This window comes from Drosophila sulfurigaster, chromosome 2R, assembly GCF_023558435.1.
Source record: "Drosophila sulfurigaster albostrigata strain 15112-1811.04 chromosome 2R, ASM2355843v2, whole genome shotgun sequence".
In the NCBI taxonomy this organism is placed as follows: domain Eukaryota; kingdom Metazoa; phylum Arthropoda; class Insecta; order Diptera; family Drosophilidae; genus Drosophila; species Drosophila sulfurigaster.
Genome location: NC_084882.1, coordinates 11,645,339 through 11,672,646, shown reverse-complemented (window position 1 = coordinate 11,672,646; position 27,308 = coordinate 11,645,339). Strand labels below are relative to the sequence as shown.

The 27,308-nt window shown below is 36.4% G+C and overlaps 5 protein-coding genes, 1 long non-coding RNA gene and 3 pseudogenes across 8 annotated transcripts; 1 reads left to right on the top strand and 8 right to left on the bottom strand.

Moving 5' to 3' along the window:
- Nucleotides 1-1,046: 1,046 nt before the first annotated feature.
- On the bottom strand, nucleotides 1,047-4,043 carry LOC133838094 (uncharacterized; annotated as a pseudogene).
- A 778-nt stretch (nucleotides 4,044-4,821) lies between these two features.
- Nucleotides 4,822-6,565, bottom strand: LOC133837208 (uncharacterized; annotated as a pseudogene).
- Nucleotides 6,566-9,372: 2,807 nt separating this feature from the next.
- On the top strand, nucleotides 9,373-10,475 carry LOC133838720 (uncharacterized). 3 transcript variants are annotated; one of them, XR_009893977.1, is made up of 4 exons: nucleotides 9,373-9,387; nucleotides 9,454-9,934; nucleotides 10,000-10,281; nucleotides 10,348-10,475. It is a non-coding gene; the product is annotated as an uncharacterized LOC133838720 (long non-coding RNA). The 3 variants fall into 3 exon arrangements; XR_009893978.1 differs by having other exon boundaries at nucleotides 9,443-9,934; XR_009893979.1 differs by lacking the exon at nucleotides 9,373-9,387 and having other exon boundaries at nucleotides 9,799-9,934; nucleotides 10,337-10,351.
- A 1,596-nt stretch (nucleotides 10,476-12,071) lies between these two features.
- LOC133837322 (uncharacterized) lies at nucleotides 12,072-14,594 on the bottom strand. The gene is made up of 4 exons (XM_062268036.1): nucleotides 14,177-14,594; nucleotides 13,630-14,121; nucleotides 12,366-12,737; nucleotides 12,072-12,289 (listed from the first exon to the last, which is right to left on the bottom strand). Exons 1-4 carry the CDS (start codon nucleotides 14,358-14,360, stop codon nucleotides 12,096-12,098), a joined length of 1,242 nt encoding a protein of 413 aa, XP_062124020.1. The 5' UTR covers nucleotides 14,361-14,594; the 3' UTR covers nucleotides 12,072-12,095.
- Nucleotides 14,595-14,992: 398 nt separating this feature from the next.
- On the bottom strand, nucleotides 14,993-16,659 carry LOC133837094 (uncharacterized). Its single transcript, XM_062267752.1, is given in 5 exon segments — nucleotides 14,993-15,264; nucleotides 15,266-15,291; nucleotides 15,364-15,736; nucleotides 15,801-16,291; nucleotides 16,346-16,659. Coding segments are annotated over 5 exon segments (1,242 nt in total). The 5' UTR covers nucleotides 16,530-16,659; the 3' UTR covers nucleotides 14,993-15,096.
- A 185-nt stretch (nucleotides 16,660-16,844) lies between these two features.
- Nucleotides 16,845-18,774, bottom strand: LOC133837091 (uncharacterized). The gene is made up of 3 exons (XM_062267750.1): nucleotides 18,520-18,774; nucleotides 17,592-18,458; nucleotides 16,845-17,526 (listed from the first exon to the last, which is right to left on the bottom strand). Exons 1-3 carry the CDS (start codon nucleotides 18,692-18,694, stop codon nucleotides 17,318-17,320), a joined length of 1,251 nt encoding a protein of 416 aa, XP_062123734.1. The 5' UTR covers nucleotides 18,695-18,774; the 3' UTR covers nucleotides 16,845-17,317.
- A 192-nt stretch (nucleotides 18,775-18,966) lies between these two features.
- Nucleotides 18,967-22,826, bottom strand: LOC133836688 (uncharacterized; annotated as a pseudogene).
- Nucleotides 22,827-23,092: 266 nt separating this feature from the next.
- Nucleotides 23,093-24,672, bottom strand: LOC133837092 (uncharacterized). Its single transcript, XM_062267751.1, has 3 exons — nucleotides 24,412-24,672; nucleotides 23,484-24,350; nucleotides 23,093-23,418 (listed from the first exon to the last, which is right to left on the bottom strand). Exons 1-3 carry the CDS (start codon nucleotides 24,584-24,586, stop codon nucleotides 23,210-23,212), a joined length of 1,251 nt encoding a protein of 416 aa, XP_062123735.1. The 5' UTR covers nucleotides 24,587-24,672; the 3' UTR covers nucleotides 23,093-23,209.
- Nucleotides 24,673-25,089: 417 nt separating this feature from the next.
- Nucleotides 25,090-26,800, bottom strand: LOC133837435 (uncharacterized). The gene is made up of 4 exons (XM_062268200.1): nucleotides 26,487-26,800; nucleotides 25,935-26,428; nucleotides 25,505-25,871; nucleotides 25,090-25,448 (listed from the first exon to the last, which is right to left on the bottom strand). The coding sequence occupies exons 1-4, from the start codon at nucleotides 26,680-26,682 to the stop codon at nucleotides 25,255-25,257; spliced, it is 1,251 nt and encodes a 416-aa protein (XP_062124184.1). The 5' UTR covers nucleotides 26,683-26,800; the 3' UTR covers nucleotides 25,090-25,254.
- Nucleotides 26,801-27,308: the final 508 nt, after the last annotated feature.

Below are 27,308 nucleotides of genomic sequence, written 5' to 3'. Positions count from 1 at the left end.
ATAAAAGACAGAGGCTTTGTAATCTTTGAAGAATTTTCTATATTCTCAAACTGAACATGCAATGATATGCAATATCGGCGCTACTGTGCATGGTTTTTATAAAAAAAAAAACTTTTCTTGTGCATATTAAGTGCACATGTCAATTTGACTAATTTGAATTTGCATTGCAACGCAAAAGTTTCCAGTGTTGTCATAATGCACTAGACAATATAAAATTATACTTGGTATTTTAAGTATTTTTTTTATTCAGTGTAGCCTATTTAAAATTCGGCAATCGTTGTTATCGATAAAGTTTTTGACTACTTTTGCCGGCACTAGCTGATAGTGATTTCCTTGTTTATTTTCTTGAAACTCGCGGTAATTTTAAGAAAGCAGCGCGAATTTTTTCTTGGCAGTTGTCGAGGACGTGATATATAATCTAACACTTATTCTATTCCACGTAGGAGCAACATTTGTGTTCCTTTTTGTTAACGTTCACTGTGTAAAACTTACAGCGTAAAAGATGGTCGGCCATCACATTGTTACCTTAACTTTCGCTGCTGCGTTCTTGTCGTTTGAAATCGTATGCTTACACATTTATTTATTTGAAGTACAGCGTTATGCTGAATTGAGTGTTCTACTAAAGTGCTAGGGAAGTGTAAATAAAGTCCGACAAAGTAATGCATAAGCTAGTCGAAGATAAAAACTTAATGGTGAAAATCATAGGAACCAGTCGGAGCATGTGCGTGTAGATCTTGTTTGTATGTATTTGTTTTTGCTATTATTTCTTCCTCTGGACCCAATTCTCAGTCGTCTAAGCTTAATATTTTATTTAAGTACATACGTACGAGAAAATCACAGAGAAACATTTTCTCAATTACAATGCAATTAATTTTTAGGTTCGTTTCAAAGTACAAAGATAATTTGTTGCCAAATGTCAAATTAGAAATGCATTAAACTCAAAATTGAAAAAAGGTAAAAGTTTCCAGTTTCCAGATTCATTCAACGGATTTGTAATTATTATATTCAACTCACGATTTACTATAAAATAATGTTGCAAGTAGAAATTTTGATAATTGATAATGGAAACAAAACATTTATTTCATAATAATACATTTGCATAGCGTGACCAGAAGCTACGTTCATTATTTAGGTCGCAATGCGTTAAAATAAACCTCATTGTCATTGTTGTTATTCGCTTTCAACGAGGGTAATTAGTAAATTACTTCCAGTCGAGTAGACCGCGATTATCCAACCATGGCAGCAATTCCGTCATCACCTGCACATATTTTGGGTTCGTGTACATGGCGGTCTTCACTTTAGAGTCGTCGTTTGGATACTTCTCGAGATCTCCGTTCTGGGTTTTGTCCAGCATCACAACTGGCAGAACCTTAGACGCAACCATGTATGCTTTAAAGAAAATTTAAATAAGTACGAAAATCATCGTGCGTGGAATATCTTAAAAACATACCTGACAAGCCATTGCGGAACAGAGCCGCATGCAGATTCTTCAATTTGGGCAATGGGCGATGATATTGCAATAGTTGAAGATTCTCAATCAGATGGTCGAAATAATAACGCACGAGATAATCAAATTGAGCCGTCTTAATATTGGGAGCAGCCGATGAAAGTATCAAATAGTAAAGATCATTGGCTGGAGAGCCATATTTTCCAACTTGAAAGTCCACAAAAAAGTGTCTCCTTGATCTTGCCAAAAGCATCGTACTGGAACATGATGTTAAAGTTCCAGCAGTCGCCATGGTTGAGCACATTGAATTCCCTCGTAGAAACCTGCTGATTTTGCAGCAGCCGATCTACCAGATATTCATCACTAGTTGCCTTCAAAATATGGTAATTAATATGGCTAACTATTAATGGTACATTTTCTGACTTACCAACTTATCATAGATCTTTTGGGCATTCTTCCACTTCTTAAGCTGCGCCAAAAATGCTCCCGAAGCATTAAATTCCTGCAACAACTGGCGATTTGCCTCACTGAAGACACCGACAGTGAAATCTTCACTGTACATGCCAAAATGCTCTACATAGCAAGCGGAGGCAGCATGGAAGGCAGCTAGTTTCTGCAGAACTTCCTGCATATGCTCCAAATCCAATCCCGCCAAGCGATTGCCGTTCTTGAAATTCTTTGGGCGCAAATCCTCCAGTAGCACATAGTCTACACCCAAATCCTGATCAATCTTATAGGCTTTGGGGGGCAAATTGAGTCGGCTTGCCAGCATCAGCAAAAAAGTTGCTCGAATTTCGGCAAAATGTTGTGGTACATTTCCTCCTCCTTCGGAAACAGTTTCAACTTGTTTAGTATCGACGCCATTACTTCATTGTTATGCTGAGCCTTCAGCACAAAAGATACGCTCTTCGTGCTGTGATCTGTGTAGAATATTTTTATGAACTATTGATAGTCACATCGATTTTTCTACTCACCGATTAGCTCAACCTCCACAATCAGGCGAATCATCAACGTGGAGTAGTTATCTTCGGCTCCAGTGCTCTGCGGCGTAACAGAGAGAATCTTCTCGAAATCCCCAATCTGCGCTCGAACTGCATTCTCCAACGAGATTCTGGGCAGCCAGGAAGGCAGTTGAGAGTCCGTAGACTCAACATTTCCATTTGTTTGCTTAGACTCGGTCATTTTAGTTCTGAAAGAAATTCACACAATTCCCAAAGCGAAATCGAAATCAAATTAATCTATTGTCGTAAATTATTGTCTTTTCAACTTGTGACTAATAGTACTCTGGAGCGATAATCAACTTCTTCAATGTATTAACTGTTGATAGTGTGACAACATCACCAAACAAGTCGATTAATTATCAGTTCGTTTGAATCGGAATATGAAGAGAAGAGATATGTTACTCAAACACCTCTCTTTCTCGGTCTTTCTCTTTTTATCTTTTACTTATCTGTATTTATTCTTCTCTAGATAACTCCGCGGCTATGCAAATATTTCACACCCTTTTTTTATGCTAATTGTATATGATATAGAATTACACCCAATTTGGTTTTGCCAATTTGCTAACGTCAAGCAGTTTACAAGCTGCAACAATTTCTTATGGCATAGAACAATACTAGATATACTATATATTCTTATCGCATAATAACTTTCTTTCTTGGAAAATATTCTTTTCTCAATGGTCAGCGTAATAAAAATCGATCAATAATTGACTAGAGCCTTTTTAATTTGTAATTATCAATACGGAACCGATAACGTCAAACATAAAGACAATACAAACAAGTTTTATTGTAAGTAGCTTTTAGTAAAGATAATATAAGTAGAGTGCCACCACATAAAGGTACAAATCACTATTCAAAGAACTATTACAAACAGAACTAATTGACGAACTGGTAAGTGGATAATGCTCAACTCTGTATACTCTTTTTACAGGGTATTTTCTTCAATTCTGTTTTTGGGAGTATTATATAACTTTTTTTTTGAGTTTTTGGGGTTTTTATCCCCTCAAATGTCGAATGTTTCAATGTCAAATGGGTATTTCTGGACTCTCGTTGGTATAAATTGTGCTCACAAATCATCGAATATTGATTAGGTTATTATCAGCGCTGCAATCGGCACATAATTATATCGGACACAAACTTATAAATCAGGTCACATGTCAATTGTTACAACATTTTCGTCGACTTCGAGTTATATTTGCAAAAATATTAATTATACCGAAATTTCTTTATTTATATGGACTCTTTTATGTGCCATATGAGATAAAGAAATGAAATGGGATTTTTTTTCTTATAAGCACAAAGTTAATATTTGGGTTGTTAATCTCAGTTCTGTCATGAAATTATAATATTATTACACTTATTGTTCCGTTTTTATAATTATTTCGATGAAACTGACACAGAAGTCAACTATTTAATATTTCTTTTCTTTTAGATGCAAAGGTATCTCAAAATCTGAACACAAATACTTTGAAGGTGAGACATACCTTTTTCCTTAATTGACAAAAAGAGACTGAACTTCGAGTTGATTGAAATTGTGAGAGCGATTGAATGCAGTTCGGCCAGCGATTAATTTCAAATGATGGCAGGTGCCCTGTTGTTGGCCCGATTTGGTATTAGCCATAGAATTCTTATCGCTTGTGTTCAATTAAAGTTTATTTTGTAATTTTATTCGCACAAAACCGGCAAAAAGCGTCACACTCACAAAAAACCAACCTCTGCGAGAATGAGTTTTAAATAAACATATGATATGAGTATGGTCGCGTAGGCAATTGTTTCACTGATAAGGAAGGCAAGGCACTGCTGGTCTCTTCTCTGGCTCCCTGCATACTCGAAATACCCATTTGTTCATTATTTTGTGCTATGTGCTCTAATTATTGTGATTCTTTATTAATTGTTTTTGCTCGTGTTGCGACTGTGAATCACTCAAACATGTGATAGACAACAATGTTCTTTACTTACTTATATAGTAAAAGTAAATAGAAGAAATCATTCAATCATTCGACACTATCAAACAGTCATAGAACTTTAACGCTAGACGCTTTTTAAAATCTATATCAGTAGACTAACAACCTTATAGGGGATTGGTATTCGTATAAGAGAATAAAGAATTATTTTATAAAGAGCAAATAAATGTATGTAGGTTTGTTATTTACATTTATTGAATCTTTGTGCAGTTGCTTGCAATCAATTGGAACCGTAAAAATATTGAAACCATCGAAAGAAACATCAAATATCATAAAAAGAATATCGTCTGCCGATATCAACACAAAAATGCAGCAATTGTAAATATAATAAAAAAATAAATGCGAGAATTGCGAAGATAAAAAAGTGCATAAACATTCACAATAAATAATATTTTAGATAATAACGTTGTCGAAACTTAACAGATTTATCTTCAGGATAATGCCATATTTTCATTTAAGTATCAATTAAAATAATGATTTGAAAATTTTTTAAGTATTTTATATTTATACTTTGTTAATACACACATTTTAGAGTAGTTTAAAGTGATTTATCTTTAGTGCTACATATAAATGCACGCAGGTGCAATAATGTTAACTTTGATAGCCATGCAGAATATTGTGCGAATTATAAAATCGTTTTTTTTTTGTTGTGTAATGATTAGAATTGAAGGGATCCGCGATTTAACATCCAAGGCAGAATAGCACTGACATGCTTGCGATATCGAGCGTTGCTAAACATTTGCATTTTCAAGCCCTCTCCGTCATCTGATTCGGTGACAAAATCATTTAAATTGGCATCATCGGTACGATCAAGAAGTAGTGGTGGGCATAGCATCAGAACAACCTGATATCCTGATTAAAATAGAAAGTACAAAAACATTTAGTGAATTATAATGAAAGAATAATAATATGAAATCATTTCTTACCAACAAATCCGTGCTTAAGCAATTGCTGATGAATAGAGCGCAACGTTGGGATCTTCTCCTCCGGATATTTCAGCAATTGAAGATGCTTTTTTCAGTTGATCATGATAATTCTTAATGAAGTAGTCGAAATGACTGATCTTGAAATCAAATTGTGTAGATGCCAGCAAGAAATACAAGAGATCATATGCCACCGAGCAGTATCTAGGCAACTGGAGATCCACAAAATAAGTTTCGATAGGTTCAGGGTTGCCTTCCTTATACTGAAAGAGTATATTATTGGTCCACAAATCCCCATGGGCAAGCGCATTGAAGTCTTCTGGATCGGGGTTATTCAATCCGTACATTAAATCCACAAATCTTGGCTGAATCGCATGCTATAAATATTAATTTGATATTGTTTTTGTTCAAGCAAAATAAATACATTAGTTTATTTTACCACTGCATCGCTGTAAGACTCGTAGTCATCATATTTGGGCAAGCACTTGAGTAAATACTTTCCCAGAGTCTCTGCGGTATCTTCGATTTGAGACCGCATGCTATCCGTATAAGTCGGTGCAAAATAATGCTGCTTATAAGCGCCTTTAAACTCAATGCGAGCTGCAGAGACTGCGTGCCACTGGGCTAATTTGGTAAGGACACTAAGAACGTGGCTTTCATCAAGTCCTTTGAGGCGGTCAGCGTTCTGGAAGCCAGCGGGTCGAAGATCTTCAAGGAGTACATAATCATCGGGGGCATTAATTTCATAGGCGGTGGCTCCAAATCTAACTTGAAGTCCAGCATCTTTATACATTTGCTCCAATTCGGGTTTCACATTTAAAAAAAAACATCTCGCTCAACATCAAACATGTTGTTCTTCTTAAGAATCTCTCGGTACATTTCAAAGTCGTGAGGAGTTTTTAACATGAAGCTAATTTCCTTAATGATGTCATCTAGGTAGGTTAAAGATTTAAATAAAAGGGGTTCAAATCGAAATTGAATATTTACCTTCCAATTGAACTTCAAAGTGCAACCGCAACATAATTGTAGAATAGTTCTCGCCAGGCTTAAGTCCTGGGACAGCCTTGAAACTCTTAATGCTACGATATTTGGGAAAGAGCTTTTTCAGCAAATCCTCAAAGAGTTCTTCCTTAAGCCAAACAGGCAATGGGGCAGCACTTTCGGCTGTCATGATTAACTTATCCTTTTATTGATTTTAGGTGTTTTCTTGCAAGTGCGTATAATAATTGAGTTTTTTGTGTGTCCAACACCTACCTGAGACTAATTGTAAGTGCGGCATGGTTTCTTGATAACACTTCGAAGTGGATTTCAAAAGCTCTTAGTTTGTATATCAGCATTGTTCCGCGTCAGTTCTGTTACCATATGGTGAACTTTCCACAGCTTTTCTAACGGCTGACGAAATATTCACAAGTCTTAGCGAAATTGGAATACGCTATATTTTCGAAGTATGTACATTTGAGAAGAATTAAAGAAGAAGAAAAAGCTCATAATTCCTCTTTGTCATGTGAGTTACTGCAGAACTCATCAGCTTACAATTAATTCATGTGATTTGCTACTTCATTTTGATCTACTTGTATAAGAAAGCTGTGTATTTCATTCATGATATACGAATGATTTGATAATCAAGAACTGGTAGTACGATATTGGTATCCAATTGAGTGGGCAAAATAAAGCAGATCAAAGTTACTGCGACTTATATATGTAAAACCTGTTTAGACTGATACTACAATGAATTATAGTGATATGCAGAGATAATAGTTGACAACAAAATACAGTAGATTCCGGTTATAGCGACTTTCAAGGGACCGACGATTTTACGTCGTTATACCCGGAAAACGCACTAACCGAAAGGAGCAAAATTAATTATACCCGCTACCCATAGGGTAGAAGGGTATTATAACTTTGTGCCGGCAGGAAATGTATGTAACAGGTAGAAGGAGGCATCTCCGAACCTATAAAGTATACATATATATTCTTGATCAGCGTCAACAGCCGAGACGATATAGCCATGTCCGACAGCATTTGTTATGTTTACACGCAGATCAAGTTTGTTTCAAATTTTTGCCACGCCCACTTCCGCCCCCCGCAAATCAAAAAAAATCGAATAACAAGCCTAATTTAAAAGCTAGAGTTGGTATATTTGGTTTGGTATATACAATAATTATTGTAGAAGTTATGATTCCTGAAAATTTGGTTGCGATCACGTAAAAATTGTGGAAGTTATTAAAGAAATACTTTTGTATGGGCAAAAACGCCTATTTACTAAGGGTCTTAGTTGCTTTGGCTGACAATCTGGTATATTGAGCCGTCTATGGTATATTTTGAATGCGGTACTATATCGATATACCACATATACCACTTGGTATATTTTTAGTATTTTTGGCAGTATATTCGGTATTTTTTTGAGAATAATACCGCAAAATATATTGCTTTTATTCAAATTTGGTAGCGGGTATCTCACAGTCAAGTACACTCGACTGTAGCTTTCTTACTTGTTATTCTTTTCTTCGGCTGATGTTGTTATTGTATCTGTTGTTAGTGTTGATCTTGTTGTTGTTGTGCCTGCATTTGTTGAAGTTTCGTCCAGCTATGGCTTTTTTTCTCACTTCTGCTGACTTTAATACTTAAGGTTTTTTTTTTGAGAGTATGAACTACTCTTTTTTTCTTAAAGTACATTTATCATTAGCTGTTGTTGGCGCATTTCATTGATATTAGTGAAGTGTCAAATGAAGTTGTAAGAATTAGGGCGAAGCGAGAGCGCAATAAAGCTTTTGTTTGTTGCTCTCTGAGCGAATTCGCCTCGCTTCGCCGCTCTAGTTATATATTATTATAGCTCTATCTCTTATAGTCTCTGAGATCTAGGTGTTCATACGGACGGACGGACAGACGGACATGGCTATATCGTCTCGGCTGTTGACGCTGATCAAGAATATATATACTTTATAGGGTCGGAGATGCCTCCTTCTACCCGTTACATACATTTCCTGCCGGCACAAAGTTATAATACCCTTCTACCCTATGGGTAGTGGGTATAAAAAGAAAAGATGATTAATTTACGCGCCCATCGGTCCATGCACTCCGTCTTCATCGAGGCTCGTCCTGCATAGGACCTTTTGTCCGCACAGTTTGTTTCACAATGGCAGCCGAAACTTAATTTGATTAACTCCGAGTAGGTCTCATTGAGCATTGTCTTTCCGGCTTTCATCAGGAATACCAACCAACTTTCGCATTACCACTCCCAGTGGATAATGTTGTGGCCGGGCTGCTCATCAGCCAACGACGACTTGCTGCCTGCCACAGATATACATACATATGTGTATGCGACTTTTAAGTGTTCCACTGAGTTGGTATTTTATTTTATTTTAGTTTATTGGTCGTGGGCAAGGAAATAAACCGGATGAGCGCTGAGTGTTTATGGCGTTCGTAAATCGACATTAGTGTGCTTAAATGATGTGCTCTGTGAGGATAAATCCGCAATGAAGACAATAACAATGCCAATTGAACGTACATTTTATTGAATTTAATTAAATCTTTGAAACTTCCGTCGGACAATTATTAAAATGAATATACCAAAAAAATACTGGATCACGAATATAAGCGGAAAGATTAAATTAAATCTGACGAAATCCGTCATATTATGGATCACCGCAGTAGAGTTGAGCTGTCGAACCGCTGATCGTTGCCACTTCTCGTTATCGTTGTGGATGTTGCGCCATGCGCTGCTGAGGCAGCGCGTTTCTGATGCCGAGACTCGTTGCTACGATTTGGTGCTATGTGTTGCTGAGCCTGCGAAACTCGTCGTCGATCTCCGTCGCTTCTTAGACTGAGACTGCGGATCTTGAATCTTATGCTGCTTCTCGTTGCTGTTTCTGTCGCCTCCGATAGTGCTACTGCACTATAGCCGAGATAGCATCAATAGCCAAAAACCCATAAATCAGTTGCTCATTGAGTCTTTTCGTAAAGAGTGTGGAAAAGACACTTATTTGCTGACAACGAGAAACGGTCAACAGTTATTTGCGAGCTTTGAATAAAAATTGATCTTAATCAGAAAGGTAATGTTAATGTTATGATGAAACAATTGTGAGAATTATACTAATTAAATTAAAGATTGATTTCAGAGCTATTCTTCGAGCTGTAATCTGTTAAATCAGATGCTTACCAAGCTTGATGCGACGCTCCCTGAAGTGTTTTGCAAAAACTTTCAGCTCTAACGGATCAATGTTGGTGTCGGGATGCAGGCCAGCGGCTGCGAAAGCCGCCCTGATGACAGGATGATGTACCGCTGAATGCCCATGGTGCCCTGCATCTAGAGTATGATTTAGTTTCTTCCGAATTATTGAGTAAATTATTCCAAAGGTATCTGAGTTATTTTATAATATTATTTAAACTTCATTTCGAGTTGTCATTGAATCTAGATCTAAATGAAAACTCGATATGAAGTTTAAATAATATTGAAAACTAACTCAGATACCTTTGCAAACATAATCTTAGTAAGGTTATCTAGCCGATTGTATATTGTAGATGTATAGCCTAGAGAGTCCACAGCTCAGAGTCAGTTCAAATAAAACTACTTAAGTAAAATGCTCCTCAATTTCTCAAGTATGTCGATTTTAAATATTTTTGTAAATATTTTTTTTTTAAATATTTTATTTTTTTATTTATAGTTCTTCCCGGACAATCATCATCCAGTTGAATCGAACCCTAGTCCTAATCCGAATCGAATGACTAAAGATAATAGTCGCCCATAAGAAGAATGAACTGAAGATGTTGCTGCTGTCATAAATGACCATGAGCATCAAGAGAACCCATAAATCAGTTGCTCATTGAGTCTTTTCGTGAAGAGTCGGGAAAAGACACTTATTTGCAGACAACGAGAAACGGTCAACAGTTATTTGCGAGCTCTGATTTTGATTCATTCTGAATAAAAATTGAGCTTAATCAGAAAGGTAATGTTAATGGTATGATGAAACAATTGTGTGAATTATACTAATTAAATTGAAGATTGATTTCAGAGCTATTCTTCGAGCTGTAATCTGTTAGATCAGATGCTTACCAAGCCTGTGCCGTCGCGCTTTTAATTCTAACGCAAGCCTCTTCAGAGCTCTGGGAGAATGGTCAACTATCGTGGTGACGTTTCGTTTGGGTCTTACAAGAGTTTTTATGTCGCGTATTAGCTGCCGTAAAATTTGAAGAACTCTAGTTGATAGACTTGTCAATGTATTGGCATGCATACAGAATTCCAAAAATCACATTCCACCTTTTGAAGAGAAATTATAACTTTTGCAATTCTTTCGAAGCCGTATATTATGTCCATAGTATTAGGGTTTTATATTTATGAATAATTTGAACAACAAATAATTTTATAAATATAATAATGTCTATGAATGTCTATGAATGTGTTTCTAGAATAAACAATCGTCTTATAACCTTACTAATTATGTTTGCAAAGGTATCGGATTATTTTACAATATTATTTAAACTTCATTTCGAGTTGTTTATTGAATTTGATAGATCCAGGTGTGTATTATACCCGCTCCGACAGGATAAAGTATGTATATTCTAGATCAGCGTCAACGAGCCGAGAAAGATATATATTCATGATCCGTCTGTGAGACTGTCCGTCTGTCCGTCCGTCGGTATGAACACCTAGATCTCACAGACTATAAGAGATAGAGCTATAATTTTTTTCGAAAGCATTTGTTATGTTTGCACGCAGATCAAGTTTGTTTCAAATTTGTGCCACGCCCACTTCCACCCCAGCAAATCAAAAAAATCGAATAACAAGCGTAATTTAAAAGCTAGAGTTGCGGATTTCGGTATATAGAATAATAACTATAGTAGTTATGATTCCTGAGAATTTGATTGCGATCAGATAAAAATTTTGGAAGTTATTAAAGAAATACTTTTGGTATGGGCAAAAACGCCTATTTACTAAGGGTCTTAGTTGCTTTGGCTGACAATCTGGTATATTGAGCCGTCTATGGTATATTTTGAATGCGGTACTATATCGATATACAAAACAGCATTTGGTATATTTTTAGTATTTTTTTTAGTATTTTCGGTATATTTTGGAAATGATACCGCAATATTTTGCCTTTATTAAAATGGGTAGCATCACTCGAGCACACTCGACTGTAACTTTCTTACTTGTTTTTTTTTATGGTTGCTATGTTCGTAATAGGTTTTTAAGATAAAACAAATTAATTTTTAAACAAAACAAAAAATTTATAAAATTAATTTAATAACATGGTTTTTCCATAATAAATCGTATACCTGCATATTCCTTAGCATAAGCTAAGGCGTCAGCTAAAACTAACAGAGATTAGTGAGAATGTAAGAACCTTCCTGTCGCTTCTATGCACACAAGCAAGAGTGCCAAATTGGCACTGCCAATCACTGATAAATGCATACATTTTTGGCAGCGTCATTTAATACTTAAATTTGTTGGCATTATTTCGCTGTATTTTTTTTTTTCGTCGCAATATCCGGTTGAATTCTGAAAATTTCGTCGGTATAAGCGGTTAGTCGCTAAAAGCGGAGACGTACTAAGCGGAGGCCCTTTCATATAAGTTTGTATGGGGACCAATCAAGCCACCGAGTTTTCGTCGTAATAACCGGTCGGACACTATAAGCGTTATAACCGGATTCTACTGTATTTCAAATACAGTATAAAATTCATTTATTTTTAGTACGTCTATTAAATGCAGCGTAAGTAAAATTATTTTATTATTTCAATCTTTTAGAATGCAACCTTTAAGGTTTAATATTGCAGAGCTCCACGATTGAACAACCATGGCAGAATAGCACTGACATGTTTGCGATAACGAGCATTGCTAAACATTTGCATTTTCAAGATGTCTCCATCACCTGTTTCGGTTACAAAGTCAGTCAGATTGGCGTCATCGGTGCGGTCGAGAAGTTGTGGTGGGCATAGCATTAGAACAACCTGATATCCTGATTAAAATGGAAAGTACAAAACACATTTCCAGACTTTTAAAGAAAGAATAATAATATGAGAACTATTTCTTACCAACAAATCCGTGCTTAAGCAATTGCTGATGAATAGAGCGCAACGTTGGGATGTTCTCCTCCGGGTATTTCAGCAATTGTAGATGCTTTTTCAGTTGATCATGATAATTCTTGATGAAGTAGTCGAAATGACTGATCTTCAGATCAAATTGTGTAGAAGCCAGCAAGAAATACATGAGATCATATGCCACCGAGCAGTATCTAGGCAACTGGAGATCCACAAAATAAGTTTCGCTAGGTTCAGATTTGCCTTCCTTATATTGAAAGAGTATATTATTGGTCCACAAATCACCATGGGCAAGGGCATTAAAGTCTTCTGGATCCGGGTTATTCAAACCGTACATTAAATCCACAAATTTCGGTTGAATCGCATACTAGAAATATTAATTTAAAATAGTTTTTGTTCTAGCAGAATAATTAATTGAGTTTATTTTACCACTGCACATTGGGATGAAAGGCCTTTATTTTGGCAAAAACCTAAAAAGTTCATGTTAATATATCAATAATGTTGCAATTATTTCAAGCTTAGAAATGTCCCTAGACATCGAAAATATTTAATTTGAATTTTATTGCGCAGCCTTCGTCTTGCACCAGCTGATTAAAGTCAGCTGTTCTTGCCACGTTGTGCGTGCAAGCTTGCTGACTAGTAAAATTTCTTAATTTTGGCGTTGTCGTATTTTTAAACAGTTTGACTTATTAAAATACCTTAAATTGGAAAATGTTCTTCATGGTATGTAGAAAATATTTATATAAGTTTTTAATTATATTTGTTTTTGTGTTGTCATGTTTTTAATGAAATACGTAAGCATTAGTTTTGTTGGTTCTAACCTTAAAATATGTGTGTTTCGTGGAGCATATCTAGCAAGAAACAACAGATAACAAATAACAACTTATGTGGTAGTATGAGTTATTATGTGTATATTCAGGTAGCATTTAATTAAATTGCGGGAATTTGCGGGGGGTTAAATATTTCAATAGATACAAGCAAGGTTTCTCTTCGTCGGGGTGACTAACTAAAAATTTGGCTGGATTCAAATCGCAATGGCCTCTTTTGACTGGGTAATTCCAAATGATTTTCCGGAAAACGATTTAGAGGTGATTAAAACAAAAAAAAATAAAAATAAAACTAAAAAAAAAAATAAAAAGCGCATAAAAATAAAAAATCCGAAATTCACAAATAATATAAGCAGCAAATTCTCCAAGTTTCAACTTTCTAGCTTTAAAATTACGGTTATGGCCAAAATAAAGGCATTTCATCCCAATGTGCACTGCATCGCTGTAAGACTCGTAGTTATAATATTTGGGCAAGCACTTGAGTAAATATTTTCCCAGAGTCTCTGCTGTTTCCTCGATTTGAGGCCGCATGCTATCCATATAAGTCGGTGCAAAATAATGCTGCTTATAAGCGCCTTTAAACTCAATGCGAGCTACAGAGACTGCGTGCCACTGGGCTAATTTGGTAAGGACACTAAGAACGTGGCTTTCATCAAGTCCTTTGAGGCGGTCAGCGTTCTGGAAGCCAGCGGGTCGAAGATCTTCAAGGAGTACATAATCATCGGGGGCATTAATTTCATAGGCGGTGGCTCCAAATCTAACTTGAAGTCCAGCATCTTTATACATTTGCTCCAATTCGGGTTTCACATTTAAAAAAACATCTCGCTCAACATCAAACATGTTGTTCTTCTTAAGAATCTCTCGGTACATTTCAAAGTCGTGAGGAGTTTTTAACATGAAGCTAATTTCCTTAGTGATGTCATCTATTTAGGTTAAAGATTTAAATAAATGGGGTTCAAATCGAAATTGAGTATTTACCTTCCAATTGAACTTCAAAGTGCAACCGCAACATAATTGTAGAATAGTTCTCGCCAGGCTTAAGTCCTGGGACAGCCTTGAAACTCTTAATGCTACGATATTTGGGAAAGAGCTTTTTCAGCAAATCCTCAAAGAGTTCTTCTTTAAGCCAAACAGGCAACGGGGCAGCACTTTCGTCTATCATGATTATTGTATCCTTTTATTGATTTTGAGTCTTTCCTTGCAAGGGCGTATAATAATTGAGTTTTTTGTGTGCCCAACACCTACCTGAGACTAATTGTAAGTGCGACATGCTCTCTTGACAACACTTCGAAGTGGATTTCAAAAGCTCTCAGTTTGTATATCAGCATTGTTCCGCGTCAGTTCTGTTACCATATGGTGAACTTTCCACAGCTTTTCTAAAGGCTGACGAAATATTCACAAGTCTTAGCGAAATTGGAATACGCTATATTTTCGAAGTATGTACATTTGAAAAGAATTCAAGAAGAAGAAAAAGCTCATAATTCCTCGTTGTCATGTGAGTTACGGCAGAACTCATCAGCGTAAAATTAATTCATGTATTTTGTTCTGTAATTTTGATCTATAAAAGAGCTGTGTATTTCATTAATGATACACGAATGATTGTAATACGATATTGGTATCCAATTGACTAGCTAAAATAAAGCAGATCAAAGCTACTGCGACTTATCTAAAACCTCTTTAGATATATACTACAATGATTTATAGAGATATGCAAAGATAATAGTTGACAAAAAAAATATTTCAAATACACTATAAAATTCATTTATTGATATGTATTTGTTATTTGTATGTCTGTGAAATGTCAGTGTGAGTAAAATTATATAAGCAATAGTGTTAAATATTAAAGTTTTTTTGTCATATCGAAGTATTTCCATCTCTTAGAATACAAGCATTAAGGTTTAATATTGCAGAGCTCCACGATTGTACAACCAGGGCAGAATAGCACTGACATGTTTGCGATAACGAGCGTTGCTAAACATTTGCATTTTCAAGATGTCTCCATCATCTGTTTCGGTGACAAAGTCAGTCAGATTGGCATCATCGGTGCGGTCGAGAAGAACTGGGGGGGCACAGAATTAGGGCAACATGGTATCCTAAAGACAATAAGAAAATCTCTCGATAAATAACATTTTTAAAGAAGAAAAGACAGGGAAAAGATATCATACCAACATATCCATGCTTCAGCAACTGTTGATGTAGAGAGCGAAGAGTTGGAATCTTCTCTGCTGGGTATTTGAGCAATTTTAAGTGTTCCGCCAGTTGATCATGATAATACTTAATAAAATAATCGAAATGACTCAACTTGAGCTTAAATTGTGTGGAAGCCAACAAGAAATACATGAGATCATATGCCACCGAGCAGTATTTAGGTAATTGAAAATCTACAAAATAAGTTTCGTTTGGTTCATCGCTCTCTTCTTTGCTCTGGAACAGAATATTGTTGGTCCACAAATCACCATGGGCAAGCGCATTGAAATCTTCGGGATCGAGTTTATTTAATCCATACATTAAATCCACAATTTTTGGTTGAATTTTGTGCTGGAATAATGTAATAAAATGGATATGTCCACTTTTGTAGGGAACTTTTATTTTATAAACTTACCACAGCCTCACTGTAGGTTTCGTAGTCATCGTATTTGGGCAAACACTTTAGAAAATATTTTCCTAGAGTTTCTGCTACCTGAGCAATTTCTGGCTTCATACTATCTGCATAGGTGGGCTGAAGATAATTCTGCGTATATGCGCCTTTAAATAAGATACGTGCTGCTGAGACCGCGTGCCATTGAGCAAGCTTTTTAAGTACACCAAAAACTTGAGCTTTATTTAAACCCTCGAGACGATCGATGTTCTGGAAGCCGGCAGGTCGAAGATCTTCGAGGAGTACATATTCATCGGGTGCATTTATTGTATAGCCAGTCGCTCCAAATCTAACTTCTAGTCCAACATCTTTATACATCTGTTCCAACTCGGGTTTTACATTTAGAAAAACATCTCGTTCAATGGCAAACATGTTGTTCTTCTTAAGTATCTCTCGATACAGCTCAAAGTCGTGCGGTGTTTTCAGCATAAAGCTGATTTTCTCGATCGAATTATCTAGTTGAGTTAAGAAAATTAGATTAATTCCTACAAATGTATGTGTAAACTCACCTTCCAATTCAACTTCAAAGTGCAATCGCAACATAATTGTTGAGTAGTTCTCTCCTGGTTTGAGTCCAGCCTCTGGCTTGTAGCTCTTAATGCTGCGATATTTAGGAGAGAGTTTCTGCAGCAAATTTTCAAAGAGTTCTTGCTTCAGCCACGCAGGCACTTGGACATTGTTATCTTCAGTCATGATGAATTTCTTTGTTGCAATTTAATATTGCTGATCTAACATATAATTATTTTGAGAAGAAATATGATTTGCTTTTGCCGGCACTTTCAGCAGACTAAATTGAACATGCTATTTGTTTCTCTTCTCAAGCTTTATAGTCTGAGGGCATCACAATGCTTCACTCACGCTGAGCTTTTGAAAGCTTTTAGTTAATTTACTCTCTCTGTCTGTCTCTGCTGATATTCAATGTACATATATACAAAAGAAAGAGGCCCACGATCTCTTTTTACGCTCTGCATGTGGGAATCACCAAAGGTCTGAATGAAAACCGGCACATAAGTTAAATATTATTTTATTGCCTTTTAAGCCGAAAGAGAAAATCTTACTTCGCTGTGGGTGTCGATTACTTGTTTGCCCAGCATTATTGTTGTATTCAAAGCAAATAATTATACACTTTGTAAACTCTACAAGCATTGCTGCAAAAGCATAGAAAAAAGTTTGTGTATACAGAAGTTCAAGGCTGCGACAACAAATTAGTGTTTGTAATTTGTTTGTTTCTCATTTGGATTCGGGGAATAACAAGTTTTAATGGTTTGTGCGCTTGTGGGAAACTCAGTGAGTGGCTTTGTTAGAGAATGAATTCTTAATGATATTCAATCAGAAATTGTGCTTGTCATAATCAGCTGTAAAACTTTTAGTAGTTAATTTTAACGTGAGTTCTGATCAACAGAATATTTAAAATTTATTCAACAATAGTCAACACTGTTTAATGACAATTTTCTATTTAACTAGTCTATCTTCTTATGAATTTACTTGCTTCTTTTGCTCAGTTGTAAAGCTCCTCTATTGTGAAGAAAGGGCAAGACAATCTTCAGATGCTCTTTATATTGTTTGCCACTAAATAACAATGTTCTGAAGGCATCTCCCTCTGGCGTATCGTCAAATATATTCTCAAAGGTTGCGTTTTCCGTTGGTTCCAGGTTAGCGCCCGTCATAACACCGCCCGCCGTCGCATACCCTGTAAATGAGTAACAGATGTAAATTTTCTATTTTTATCTTGACTTTTTATGTAATCATACTCACCCCAAATGCCGTATTTCAAGAGCTGTGTGTGTATATCAATAAGCGTTGGCAGCTTTTCAGTATAATTGAGTAACTTGAGATGCTTTATCAGCTGATCGTAATAGTGCTTTACAAAATAATCAAACTTGTTGATTTTCAGTTCCAGCTTGGGCGATGATATCAGGAAATAAAGCAAGTCCACTGCGACATTGCCATATTTGCACATTTGATAGTCGACTAGATAAGCGTCCAACAATTTGTCCGTTGTCTGATCATATTGGAACATTAAATTGCTGATCCAGCAATCGCCATGGTTCAACGCATTGAACTCATTGGGATCGATAACACCCACGTCTATCACGCTTTCAAAAATGTGTCCCTCCATAGCTTTTAGATCATCGAAGTACTCCTCATGTCCTTCAAATGTTGACGCGGTCTTTTGCATGTACTTGGCCATGCCATCTGTCATTTTACTCATCATTAACTTGCTATCCTCTCCAAAAAGTCCCTGCAACAGACGTTGGGGATAAGGACCAATTGTGGCAACTCGAACTGCCGAGGCCGCGTGCCATTGCGCTAGTTTCTTGAGCAGAGAAAGACAATGTTCCTCATCGAGGCCTGAAAGTCTGTTGGTTGGTCGAACTCCTTTTGCCTTGAGATCCTCTAGCAGAACGTGATCGTATGGGACGTCTAATTTATAGCATTTGGCTCCAAACTCTACATCCAAGCCAACGTCGCTGTAAAGTTTCTTGAATTCTTGCACATATTTCGTGAACATTTCGCGTTCCAAGTCAAATATGTTGTTCTTGTTTTGACCCAATGTCTCTTGGTATGCCTCTGAGTTGTGAGCCAACTTTAACATGTATGAAATGGATTTTGTGGTGTTATCTATAAATAAAAACAACAAATTAGAAAAGTTTTCCACTGTCAATACCTAACTTTCACTTACCATTCAATTCGATCTCCAGCTCAATTCGCAGCATTAAAGTGGCGTAGTTATCACCAGGTTTTGTACCTCGACCAGCGTTGAATTTGTTTATTTTCTTGAAATTCTTAAAGGAGTCTTTAAGAACCGGTTCAAAGATTTCGGCTTTTAGCCAACTGGGCAGTGACGAGTTCGACATTTTTGCTGAAATTATCTTAAGCAAATATAAATTAAGTGTTGGCTGTGTGATAGGCGTCGCACAACTGTTAAGAGCTGAGCGTTTTTCCGATTTATATACAGATTTGCCAAAGCTTTTGTTATCAGAAAGCTTTTTCAACAAAAGGTATTTCATAAAAAGATTAAATAGGCGAAAAGGAAGGTTGTAGAAGGCACTTAAACACATTTAAATTTCAAATTATTGTTTGGGAATACTATCATTTTACTAGATCCATATGTCAATCCATTATCGCAGTATCAGCGAGTCAATCATACTCTCAATGTTTGTTTTTCGGTTTTTGTTTTGATACGTTGATTCGTGCTTTGAGAGAGAATAATTGACAAGGTTCCTTCCTCCATTTCGATACTCTCAATTTTGTTGTGCTTCTCAGAGATAAGATACACTATCATTGTGAATAGGAGAGAAAATTTCGATTATTGGACGAGAGAGTTTCTATTCTAGGAAACCAAACAGGGAAGAAAGAAGTCTGATTTTTGGACATGCAATCGATATTTTATTTTTTTATTTCCTCAATTACAAGTGTTAAATTCGTTATCACACACAACATTGACTTATCTTGAAGTGATAGCAAACAGTTTACTTCAAGGCTAAAATTGCAGTATACAAATTTAAGAAGAGAAAAGAAAGTTGCTTAGGGGTCTAGAGCACCGCGGTTCAGAAGCCAAGGAAGAACAGCTTGGATGTGCTTACGATAGCGAGGATTGGAATAGAGTAAGTTCTTGAAGTCGTTTCCCTCAGTGGTATCACTAAGAAAGTTTTCAACACTGGCAGCTTCGGTGGGATCCAATAAAATACCGCTCATCACACTCGTTGTGGTTATGTAACCTGCGATTAATGAGTTAACATGGTATAAAATATATTAGGATATTTTTTCAACTAACCCCATAGACCATTCTTGAAGAGCGATAAGTGAATATCGCGCAGAGATGGGATAGCCTTCGAATACTTGAGTAGTTTCAGATGTTCAACGAGACTTTCGTGGTAAAACTTGATATAATAATAAAATTTAGTCAGCTTGTCCTCAAATTTGGTGGAGGATAGTAAGAAATAATACAAATCCTGAGCTATAGATCCAAGTTTGGGCAATTGAAAGTCAACTAAATAGATCTCTTTGATTTTGCCAAACGAATCGTGGGATTCATTCAATCATATTATTGCTCCAGAAGTCGCCATGGTTCACATTCACGCCCAATTTCATATAAGGATAATTGTTGTTTCTTTAATTATGCAATGGCGCCATGTGAGATAAATAATATTTTAGATAACAACGTTGTCGAAACTTAACAGATTTATTTTCGAAATAATGTCATATTTTCATGTAAGTATCAATTAAAATAATGATCCGAAAATCCTTGAAGTATTTTATATTTATACTTTGTTAATACACACATTTTAGAGTAGTTTAAAGTGATTTATCTTTAGTGCTACATATAAATGCACCCATGTGCAATATTGTTAACTTTGATAGCCATGCAGAATATTGTGCGAATTATAAAATCGTTTTTATACCCGCTACCCATAGGGTAGAAGGGTATTATAACTTTGTGCCGGCAGGAAATGTATGTAACAGGTAGAAGGAGGCATCTCCGACCCTATAAAGTATATATATTCTTGATCAGCGTCAACAGCCGAGACGATATAGCCATGTCCGTCTGTCTTTCCGTCCGTATGAACACTTGATTTTAGATAGAGCTATAAGAGATAGAGCTATAATTTTTTTTTAGACAGCATTTGTTATATTTGCACGCAGATAAAGCATTAAAACAACCTGATATCCTGATTAAAATATAAAGTACAAAAAACATTTCGAAAATTATAAAGAAGAATAATAATAGGTAAACTATTTCTTACCAACAAACCCGTGTTTCAGCAATTGCTAAAGAATAGAGCGCAACGTTGGGACCTTCTCCTCCGGGTATTTCAGCAATTGAAAATGCTTTTTCAGTTGATCATGATAATTCTTGATGAAGTAGTCGAAATGACTGATCTTCAGATCAAATTGTGTAGAAGCCAGCAAGAAATACATGAGATCATATGCCACCGAGAAGTATCTAGGCAACTGGAGATCCACAAAATAAGTTTCGCTAGGTTCAGATTTGCCTTCCTTATATTGAAAGAGTATATTATTGGTCCACAAATCACCATGGGCAAGCGCATTAAAGTCTTCTGGTTCCGGGTTATTCAAACCGTACATTAAATCCACAAATTTCGTTTGAATCGCATGCTAGAAATATTAATTTGACATTGTTTTTGTTCAAGCACAATAAATAAATTAGTTGATTTTACCACTGCATCGCTGTAAAACTCGTAGTCATCGTATTTGGGCAAGCACTTGAATAAATACTTTCCCAACGTCTCTGCGGTTTCTTCGATTTGAGGCCGCATGCTATCCATATAAGTCGGTGCAAAATAATGCTGCTTATAAGCGCCTTTAAACTCAATGCGAGCTGCAGAGACTGCGTGCCACTGGGCTAATTTGGTAAGGACACTAAGAACGTGGCTTTCATCAAGTCTTTCGAGGCGGTCAAACGTTCTGAAAGCCAGCGGGTCGAAGACCTTCAAGGAGTACATAATCATCGGGTGCATTAATTTCATAGGCTGTGGCTCCAAATCTTACTTGAACTCCAGCATCTTTATACATTTGCTCCAATTAGGGTTTCACATTTAGAAAAACATCTCGTTCAACGGCAAACATGTTGTTCTTCTTAAGTATTTCTCGATACAGCTCAAAGTCGTGCGGCGTTTTCAGCATAAAGCTGATTTTCTCGATCGAATTATCTAGTTGACCTAAGAAAACAAGTAATAATAAAGGAAAAATATTGCGGTATTATTTACAAATTATACCGTAAATACTAAAAAAATACTAAAACAAGTAAGAAAGTTATAGTCGAGTGTGCTCGACTGTGAGATACCCGCAACCCATTTTGAATAAAAGCAAAATATTGCGGTATTATTTTCAAAATTTACCGAAAATACTAAAAAAAAAATACTAAAAATTACCAACTTGTACGTTTGGTATATCGATATAGTACCACATTCAAAATATACCATAGACGGCACAATGTACCAGATTGTCGGCCAAAGCAACTAAGAGCCCTAGTAAGTAGGAGTTTTTGCCCATACAAAAGTATTTCTTTAATAACTTCCACAATTTTTATCTGATCGCAACCAAATTTTCAGAAATCACAGCTACTATAGTAATTATTGTATTTATAAAAATTCGCATTTTCGAAATTCGATTTTTTTGATTTGCGGGGGCGGAAGTGGGCGTGGCAAAATTTTTAAACAAACTTGATCTGCGTGCAAACATAACAAATGTTGTCGAAAAACAATTATAGCTCTATCTCTTACAGTCTCTGAGATCCAGTGTTTTATACGGACGGACGAACAGACGGACATGTCTCGGCTGTTGACGCTGATCAAGAATATATATACTTTATAGGGTCGGAGATGCCTCCTTCTACCTGTTACATACATTTCCTGCCGGCACAAAGTTATAATACCCTTCTACCCTATGGGTAGCGGGTATAATTAGATTAATTCCTACAAATGCATGTGTAAACTCACCTTCCAATTCAACTTCAAAGTGCAATTGCAATATAATAGTAGAGTAGTTATCTCCCGATTTGAGCCCAGCCTCTGGCTTGTAGCTCTTAATGCTGCGATATTTAGGGAAGAGTTTCTTCAGTCATGATGAATTTCTTTGTTGCAATTTAATATTGCTGATCTATAATTATTTTGAGAAGAAATATGATTTGCTTTTGCCGGCACTTTCAGCAGACTAAATTGAACATGCTATTTGTTTCTCTTCTCAAGCTTTATAGTCTGAGGGCATCACAATGCTTCACTCACGCTGAGCTTTTGAAAGCTTTTAGTTAATTTACTCTCTCTGTCTGCCTCTGCTGATATTCAATGTACATATTATATATACAAAAGAAAGAGGCCCACGATCTCTTTTTACGCTCTGCATGTGGGATTCACCAAAGGTCTGAATGTAAACCGGCACATAAGTTAAATATTATTTTATTGACTTTTAAACCGAAAGAGAAAATCTTACTTTGCTGTGGGCGTCGATTACTTGTTTGCCCAGCATTATTGTTGTATTCAAAGCAAATAATTATACTCTTTGTAAACTCTACAAGCATTTCTGAAAAAGCATACAAAAAAGTTTGTGTATACAGAAGTTCAAGGCTGCGACATCAAATTAGTGTTTGTAATTTGTTTGTTTCTCATTTGGATTCGGGGAATAACAAGTTTGAATGGTTTGTGCGCTTTTGGGAAGCTCAGTAGGTGCCTTTGTTAGAGAGTGAATTCTTAATGATAATCAAACACAAATTGTGCTTATCATAATGAGTTGCAACAATTTTTAGTTAATTTTAACGTGAGTTCTGATCAACAGATTCCTTACAATTTATTTAATAATAGTCAACACTATAATGTCAATTTTCTATTTTACTAGTCTATCTTCTTATGAATTTACTTGCTTCTTTTGCTCAGTTGTAAAGCTCCTCGATTGTGAAGAAAGGGCAAGACAATCTTCAGATGCTCTTTGTATTGTTTGCCACTAAATAACAATGTTCTGAAGGCATCTCCCTCTGGCGTATCGTCAAATAAATTCTCAAAGGATGCGGTTTGCGTTGACTCCAGGTTAGCGCCCGTCATAACACCGCTCGCCGTTACATACCCTGTAAGTGAACAACAGATGTAAATTTTCTATTTTTATCTTGACTTTTTATGTAATCATACTCACCCCAAATGCCGTATTTAAAGAGCTGTGTGTGTATATCAATAAGCGTTGGCAGCTTTTCAGTATAATTGAGTAACTTGAGATGCTTTATCAGCTGATCGTGATAGTGCTTTATGAAATAATCAAACTTGTTGATTTTCAGTTCCAACTTGGGCGATGATATAAGGAAATAAAGCAAGTCCAATGCAACATTGCCATATTTGCACATTTGATAGTCGACTAGATAAGTGTCCAACAATTTGTCCGTCGTCTGATCATATTGGAACATTAAATTACTGAGCCAGCAATCGCCATGGTTCAACGCATTGAACTCATTGGGATCGATAACACCCACGTCCATCACGTTTTCACAAATGTGTCCTTCCATAGCTTTTAGATCATCGAAGTACTCCTCATGTCCTTCAAATGTTGACGCGCTCTTTTGCATGTACTTGGCCAAGCCATCTGTCATTTTAGTCATCATTAACTTGTTATCCTCTCCAAAAAGTCCCTGCAACAGACGTTGGGGATAAGGACCAATTGTGGCAACTCGAACTGCCGAGGCCGCGTGCCATTGCGCTAGTTTCTTGAGCAGAGAAAGACAATGTTCCTCATCGAGGCCTGAAAGTCTGTTGGTTGGTCGAACTCCTTTTGCCTTGAGATCCTCTAGCAGAACGTGATCGTATGGGACGTCTAATTTATAGCATTTGGCTCCAAACTCTACATCCAAGCCAACGTCGCTGTAAAGTTTCTTGAATTCTTGCACATATTTCGTGAACATTTCGCGTTCCAAGTCAAATATGTTGTTCTTGTTTTGACCCAATGTCTCTTGGTATGCCTCTGAGTTGTGAGCCAACTTTAACATGTATGAAATGGATTTTGTGGTGTTATCTATAAATAAAAACAACAAATTAGAAAAGTTTTCCACTGTCAATACCTAACTTTCACTTACCATTCAATTCGATCTCCAGCTCAATTCGCAGCATTAAAGTGGCGTAGTTATCACCAGGTTTTGTACCTCGACCAGCGTTGAATTTGTTTATTTTCTTGAAATTCTTAAAGGAGTCTTTAAGAACCGGTTCAAAGATTTCGGCTTTTAGCCAACTGGGCAGTGACGAGTTCGACATTTTTGCTGAAATTATCTTAAGCAAATATAAATTAAGTGTTGGCTGTGTGATAGGCGTCGCACAACTGTTAAGAGCTGAGCGTTTTTCCGATTTATATACAGATTTGCCAAAGCTTTTGTTATCAGAAAGCTTTTTCAACAAAAGGTATTTCATAAAAAGATTAAATAGGCGAAAAGGAAGGTTGTAGAAGGCACTTAAACACATTTAAATTTCAAATTATTGTTTGGGAATACTATCATTTTACTAGATCCATATGTCAATCCATTATCGCAGTATCAGCGAGTCAATCATACTCTCAATGTTTGTTTTTCGGTTCTTGTTTTGATACGTTGATTCGTGCTTTGAGAGAGAATAATTGACAAGGTTCCTCCTCCATTTCGATACTCTCAATTTTGTTGTGCTTCTCAGAGATAAGATACACTATCATTGTGAATAGGAGAGAAAATTTCGATTATTGGACGAGAGAGTTCTATTCTAGGAAACCAAACAGGGAAGAAAGAAGTCTGATTTTTGGACATGCAATCGATATTTTATTTTTTTATTTCCTCAATTATGAGTGTTAAATTCGTTATCACACACAACATTGACTTATCTTGAAGTGATAGCAAACAGTTTACTTCAAGGCTAAAATTGCAGTATACAAATTTAAGAAGAGAAAAGAAAGTTGCTTAGGGGTCTAGAGCACCGCGGTTCAGAAGCCAAGGAAGAACAGCTTGGATGTGCTTACGATAGCGAGGATTGGAATAGAGTAAGTTCTTGAAGTCGTTTCCCTCAGTGGTATCACTAAGAAAGTTTTCAACACTGGCAGCTTCGGTGGGATCCAATAAAATGCCGCTCATCACGCTCGTTGCGGTTATGTAACCTACGATTAATGAGTTAACATGGTATAAAATATATTAGGATATTTTTTCAACTAACCCCATAGACCATTCTTGAAGAGCGATAAGTGAATATCGCGCAGAGATGGGATAGCCTTCGAATACTTGAGTAGTTTCAGATGTTCAACGAGACTCTCGTGGTAAAACTTGATATAATAATCAAATTTAGTCAGCTTGTCTTCAAATTTGGTGGAGGATAGTAGGAAATAATACAGATCCTGAGCAATAGATCCAAATTTGGGCAATTGAAAGTCTACTAAATAAATCTCTTTGATTTTGCCAAACGAATCGTGGGAGTACATCATATTATTGCTCCAGAAGTCGCCATGGTTTAATGCATTGAACTCATTTGGATCAATTTTAACCATTTTATAAACTTCATCATGAATCCTGGGTTGCAGGGCTTTCTAATAGTAAAATTATTGTTATTATAGTTATGAAGTCGATTGAGTTTCGATCATTATATTTACCACTTGCTCGAAGTACTCCTCATTGCCATCGTATGTGGCACAGCATTGAAGAAAGTTCTGTGATAAATTCTTATTCATCTCGATCATCATGGCACGATTTTGTTCCGTGTAGAATCCAACCATTAGGTTCTCTGGATAGGCTCCTTTCGTGGCCACACGCACCGCAGAGGCTGCATGCCACTGAGACAACTTTCGCAGTGCACATTCAGTATGAACCTGATCGAGACCCTCTAGTCGATTGGTGTTCTTAAAGCCTCGGGGAGCGAGATCTTCTAGAAGTATGTAGTCAGTCTTTGCACCCTTGACTTCATAAGACTTGGCGCCGAATTTCACCTCCAAGCCAACATCACGGTACAATTGTTCCATCTCTGGAACAACCTTCTGATACATGGCTCTCTCTGCCTCGAACATATTTCTTTGCATCACCATCATAGGTATGATATCGATCTTATGCGGCACTTTTAGCATGTACGATACCGTCTTCTCTTTGCCATCTACAAGCAAAACAGAATGATTATGAATTGATCATGAAGGTGTAATAATTCAATTTACCATCTAACACGACTTCTATAATCACTCGCAGCATTACAGTCGCATAGTTCTCGCCAGCCGCCGATCCGCTGATTGCTTTGAAGCTCATTTTGGAGAATCCCCCTACGGATTCTTTTAGCACGTCAACAAAGTTTTCGGCTTGCACCCAATCGGGAATTTTGCTGGCAGTTGGATCTATTTTTGCCTCGGACGCCATAATTTTTATTTAATAATTCCTCAATTGAAATGAATTGCACTTGCGATTGCGATTGTATTAATACTTGATTGGTCGGTGCTTGATGTGGCTCTCCTGCTCACCAACTGGCTTCTCATGCGTCTATAGCTTTCGCAGTTATTTATAAAATGGAAAAAAGCTTTGCCAGTTCTCTTCGGTCATACACAATCGAGCAGTGCTCTTCCTTTATCTCTTGCATCTATCTCTTCTACCAATCTTCACGCTCTCTAATTCCATTCAAAATGGAATTAGCTACATTGGTTAAAACTAAACAAATTAAAAATGTGTATGTAGGTTGCAACTGCTGATATTAAACATTTCTGAATTTAGAAGTTTAACAAGTCTTAAAAGCTTTAATCCAATAGCACTTCAAGCTATTGATGCAAGCATACCTCAAGTGTATACTAATTAGTTTATAGTAAATCTGTTCACAATTTGGTTTCTATAGTTCCAGTGTGTGTATAATGCAATCATCGAGAAATAATTTAAGTCCCAAACCAAAGCATAACATTGATAACACTTGTAAAATGTATTCTTATCGTTTTTGTGCGCTAAAAGTCACGTTATCGACTCCAAACTTGAATACATCAGCTATGACACATCCAAAT

What these genes read in the sequence shown, in the direction of transcription:
- LOC133837435 (XM_062268200.1), bottom strand. Translation starts at nt 26,682, where the DNA reads ATGGCGTCCGAGGCAAAAATAGATCCAACTGCCAGCAAAATTCCCGAT. An exon ending in AGGAGTACTTCGAGCAAGTG is followed by an intron (nt 25,872 to 25,934) that starts GTAAATATAATG and finishes TTTTACTATTAG; the next exon opens with AAAGCCCTGCAACCCAGGAT. An exon ending in CTTCAAGAATGGTCTATGGG is followed by an intron (nt 25,449 to 25,504) that starts GTTAGTTGAAAA and finishes CATTAATCGTAG; the next exon opens with GTTACATAACCGCAACGAGC.
- LOC133837322 (XM_062268036.1), bottom strand. Translation starts at nt 14,360, where the DNA reads ATGATAGACGAAAGTGCTGCCCCGTTGCCTGTTTGGCTTAAAGAAGAA. An exon ending in CTTTGAAGTTCAATTGGAAG is followed by an intron (nt 14,122 to 14,176) that starts GTAAATACTCAA and finishes TAACCTAAATAG; the next exon opens with ATGACATCACTAAGGAAATT. An exon ending in GTCTTACAGCGATGCAGTGC is followed by an intron (nt 12,738 to 13,629) that starts ACATTGGGATGA and finishes AATATTTCTAGT; the next exon opens with ATGCGATTCAACCGAAATTT.
- LOC133837091 (XM_062267750.1), bottom strand. Translation starts at nt 18,694, where the DNA reads ATGTCGAACTCGTCACTGCCCAGTTGGCTAAAAGCCGAAATCTTTGAA. An exon ending in GCTGGAGATCGAATTGAATG is followed by an intron (nt 18,459 to 18,519) that starts GTAAGTGAAAGT and finishes TTTTATTTATAG; the next exon opens with ATAACACCACAAAATCCATT. An exon ending in CTTGAAATACGGCATTTGGG is followed by an intron (nt 17,527 to 17,591) that starts GTGAGTATGATT and finishes ACTCATTTACAG; the next exon opens with GGTATGCGACGGCGGGCGGT.
- LOC133837092 (XM_062267751.1), bottom strand. Translation starts at nt 24,586, where the DNA reads ATGTCGAACTCGTCACTGCCCAGTTGGCTAAAAGCCGAAATCTTTGAA. An exon ending in GCTGGAGATCGAATTGAATG is followed by an intron (nt 24,351 to 24,411) that starts GTAAGTGAAAGT and finishes TTTTATTTATAG; the next exon opens with ATAACACCACAAAATCCATT. An exon ending in CTTTAAATACGGCATTTGGG is followed by an intron (nt 23,419 to 23,483) that starts GTGAGTATGATT and finishes GTTCACTTACAG; the next exon opens with GGTATGTAACGGCGAGCGGT.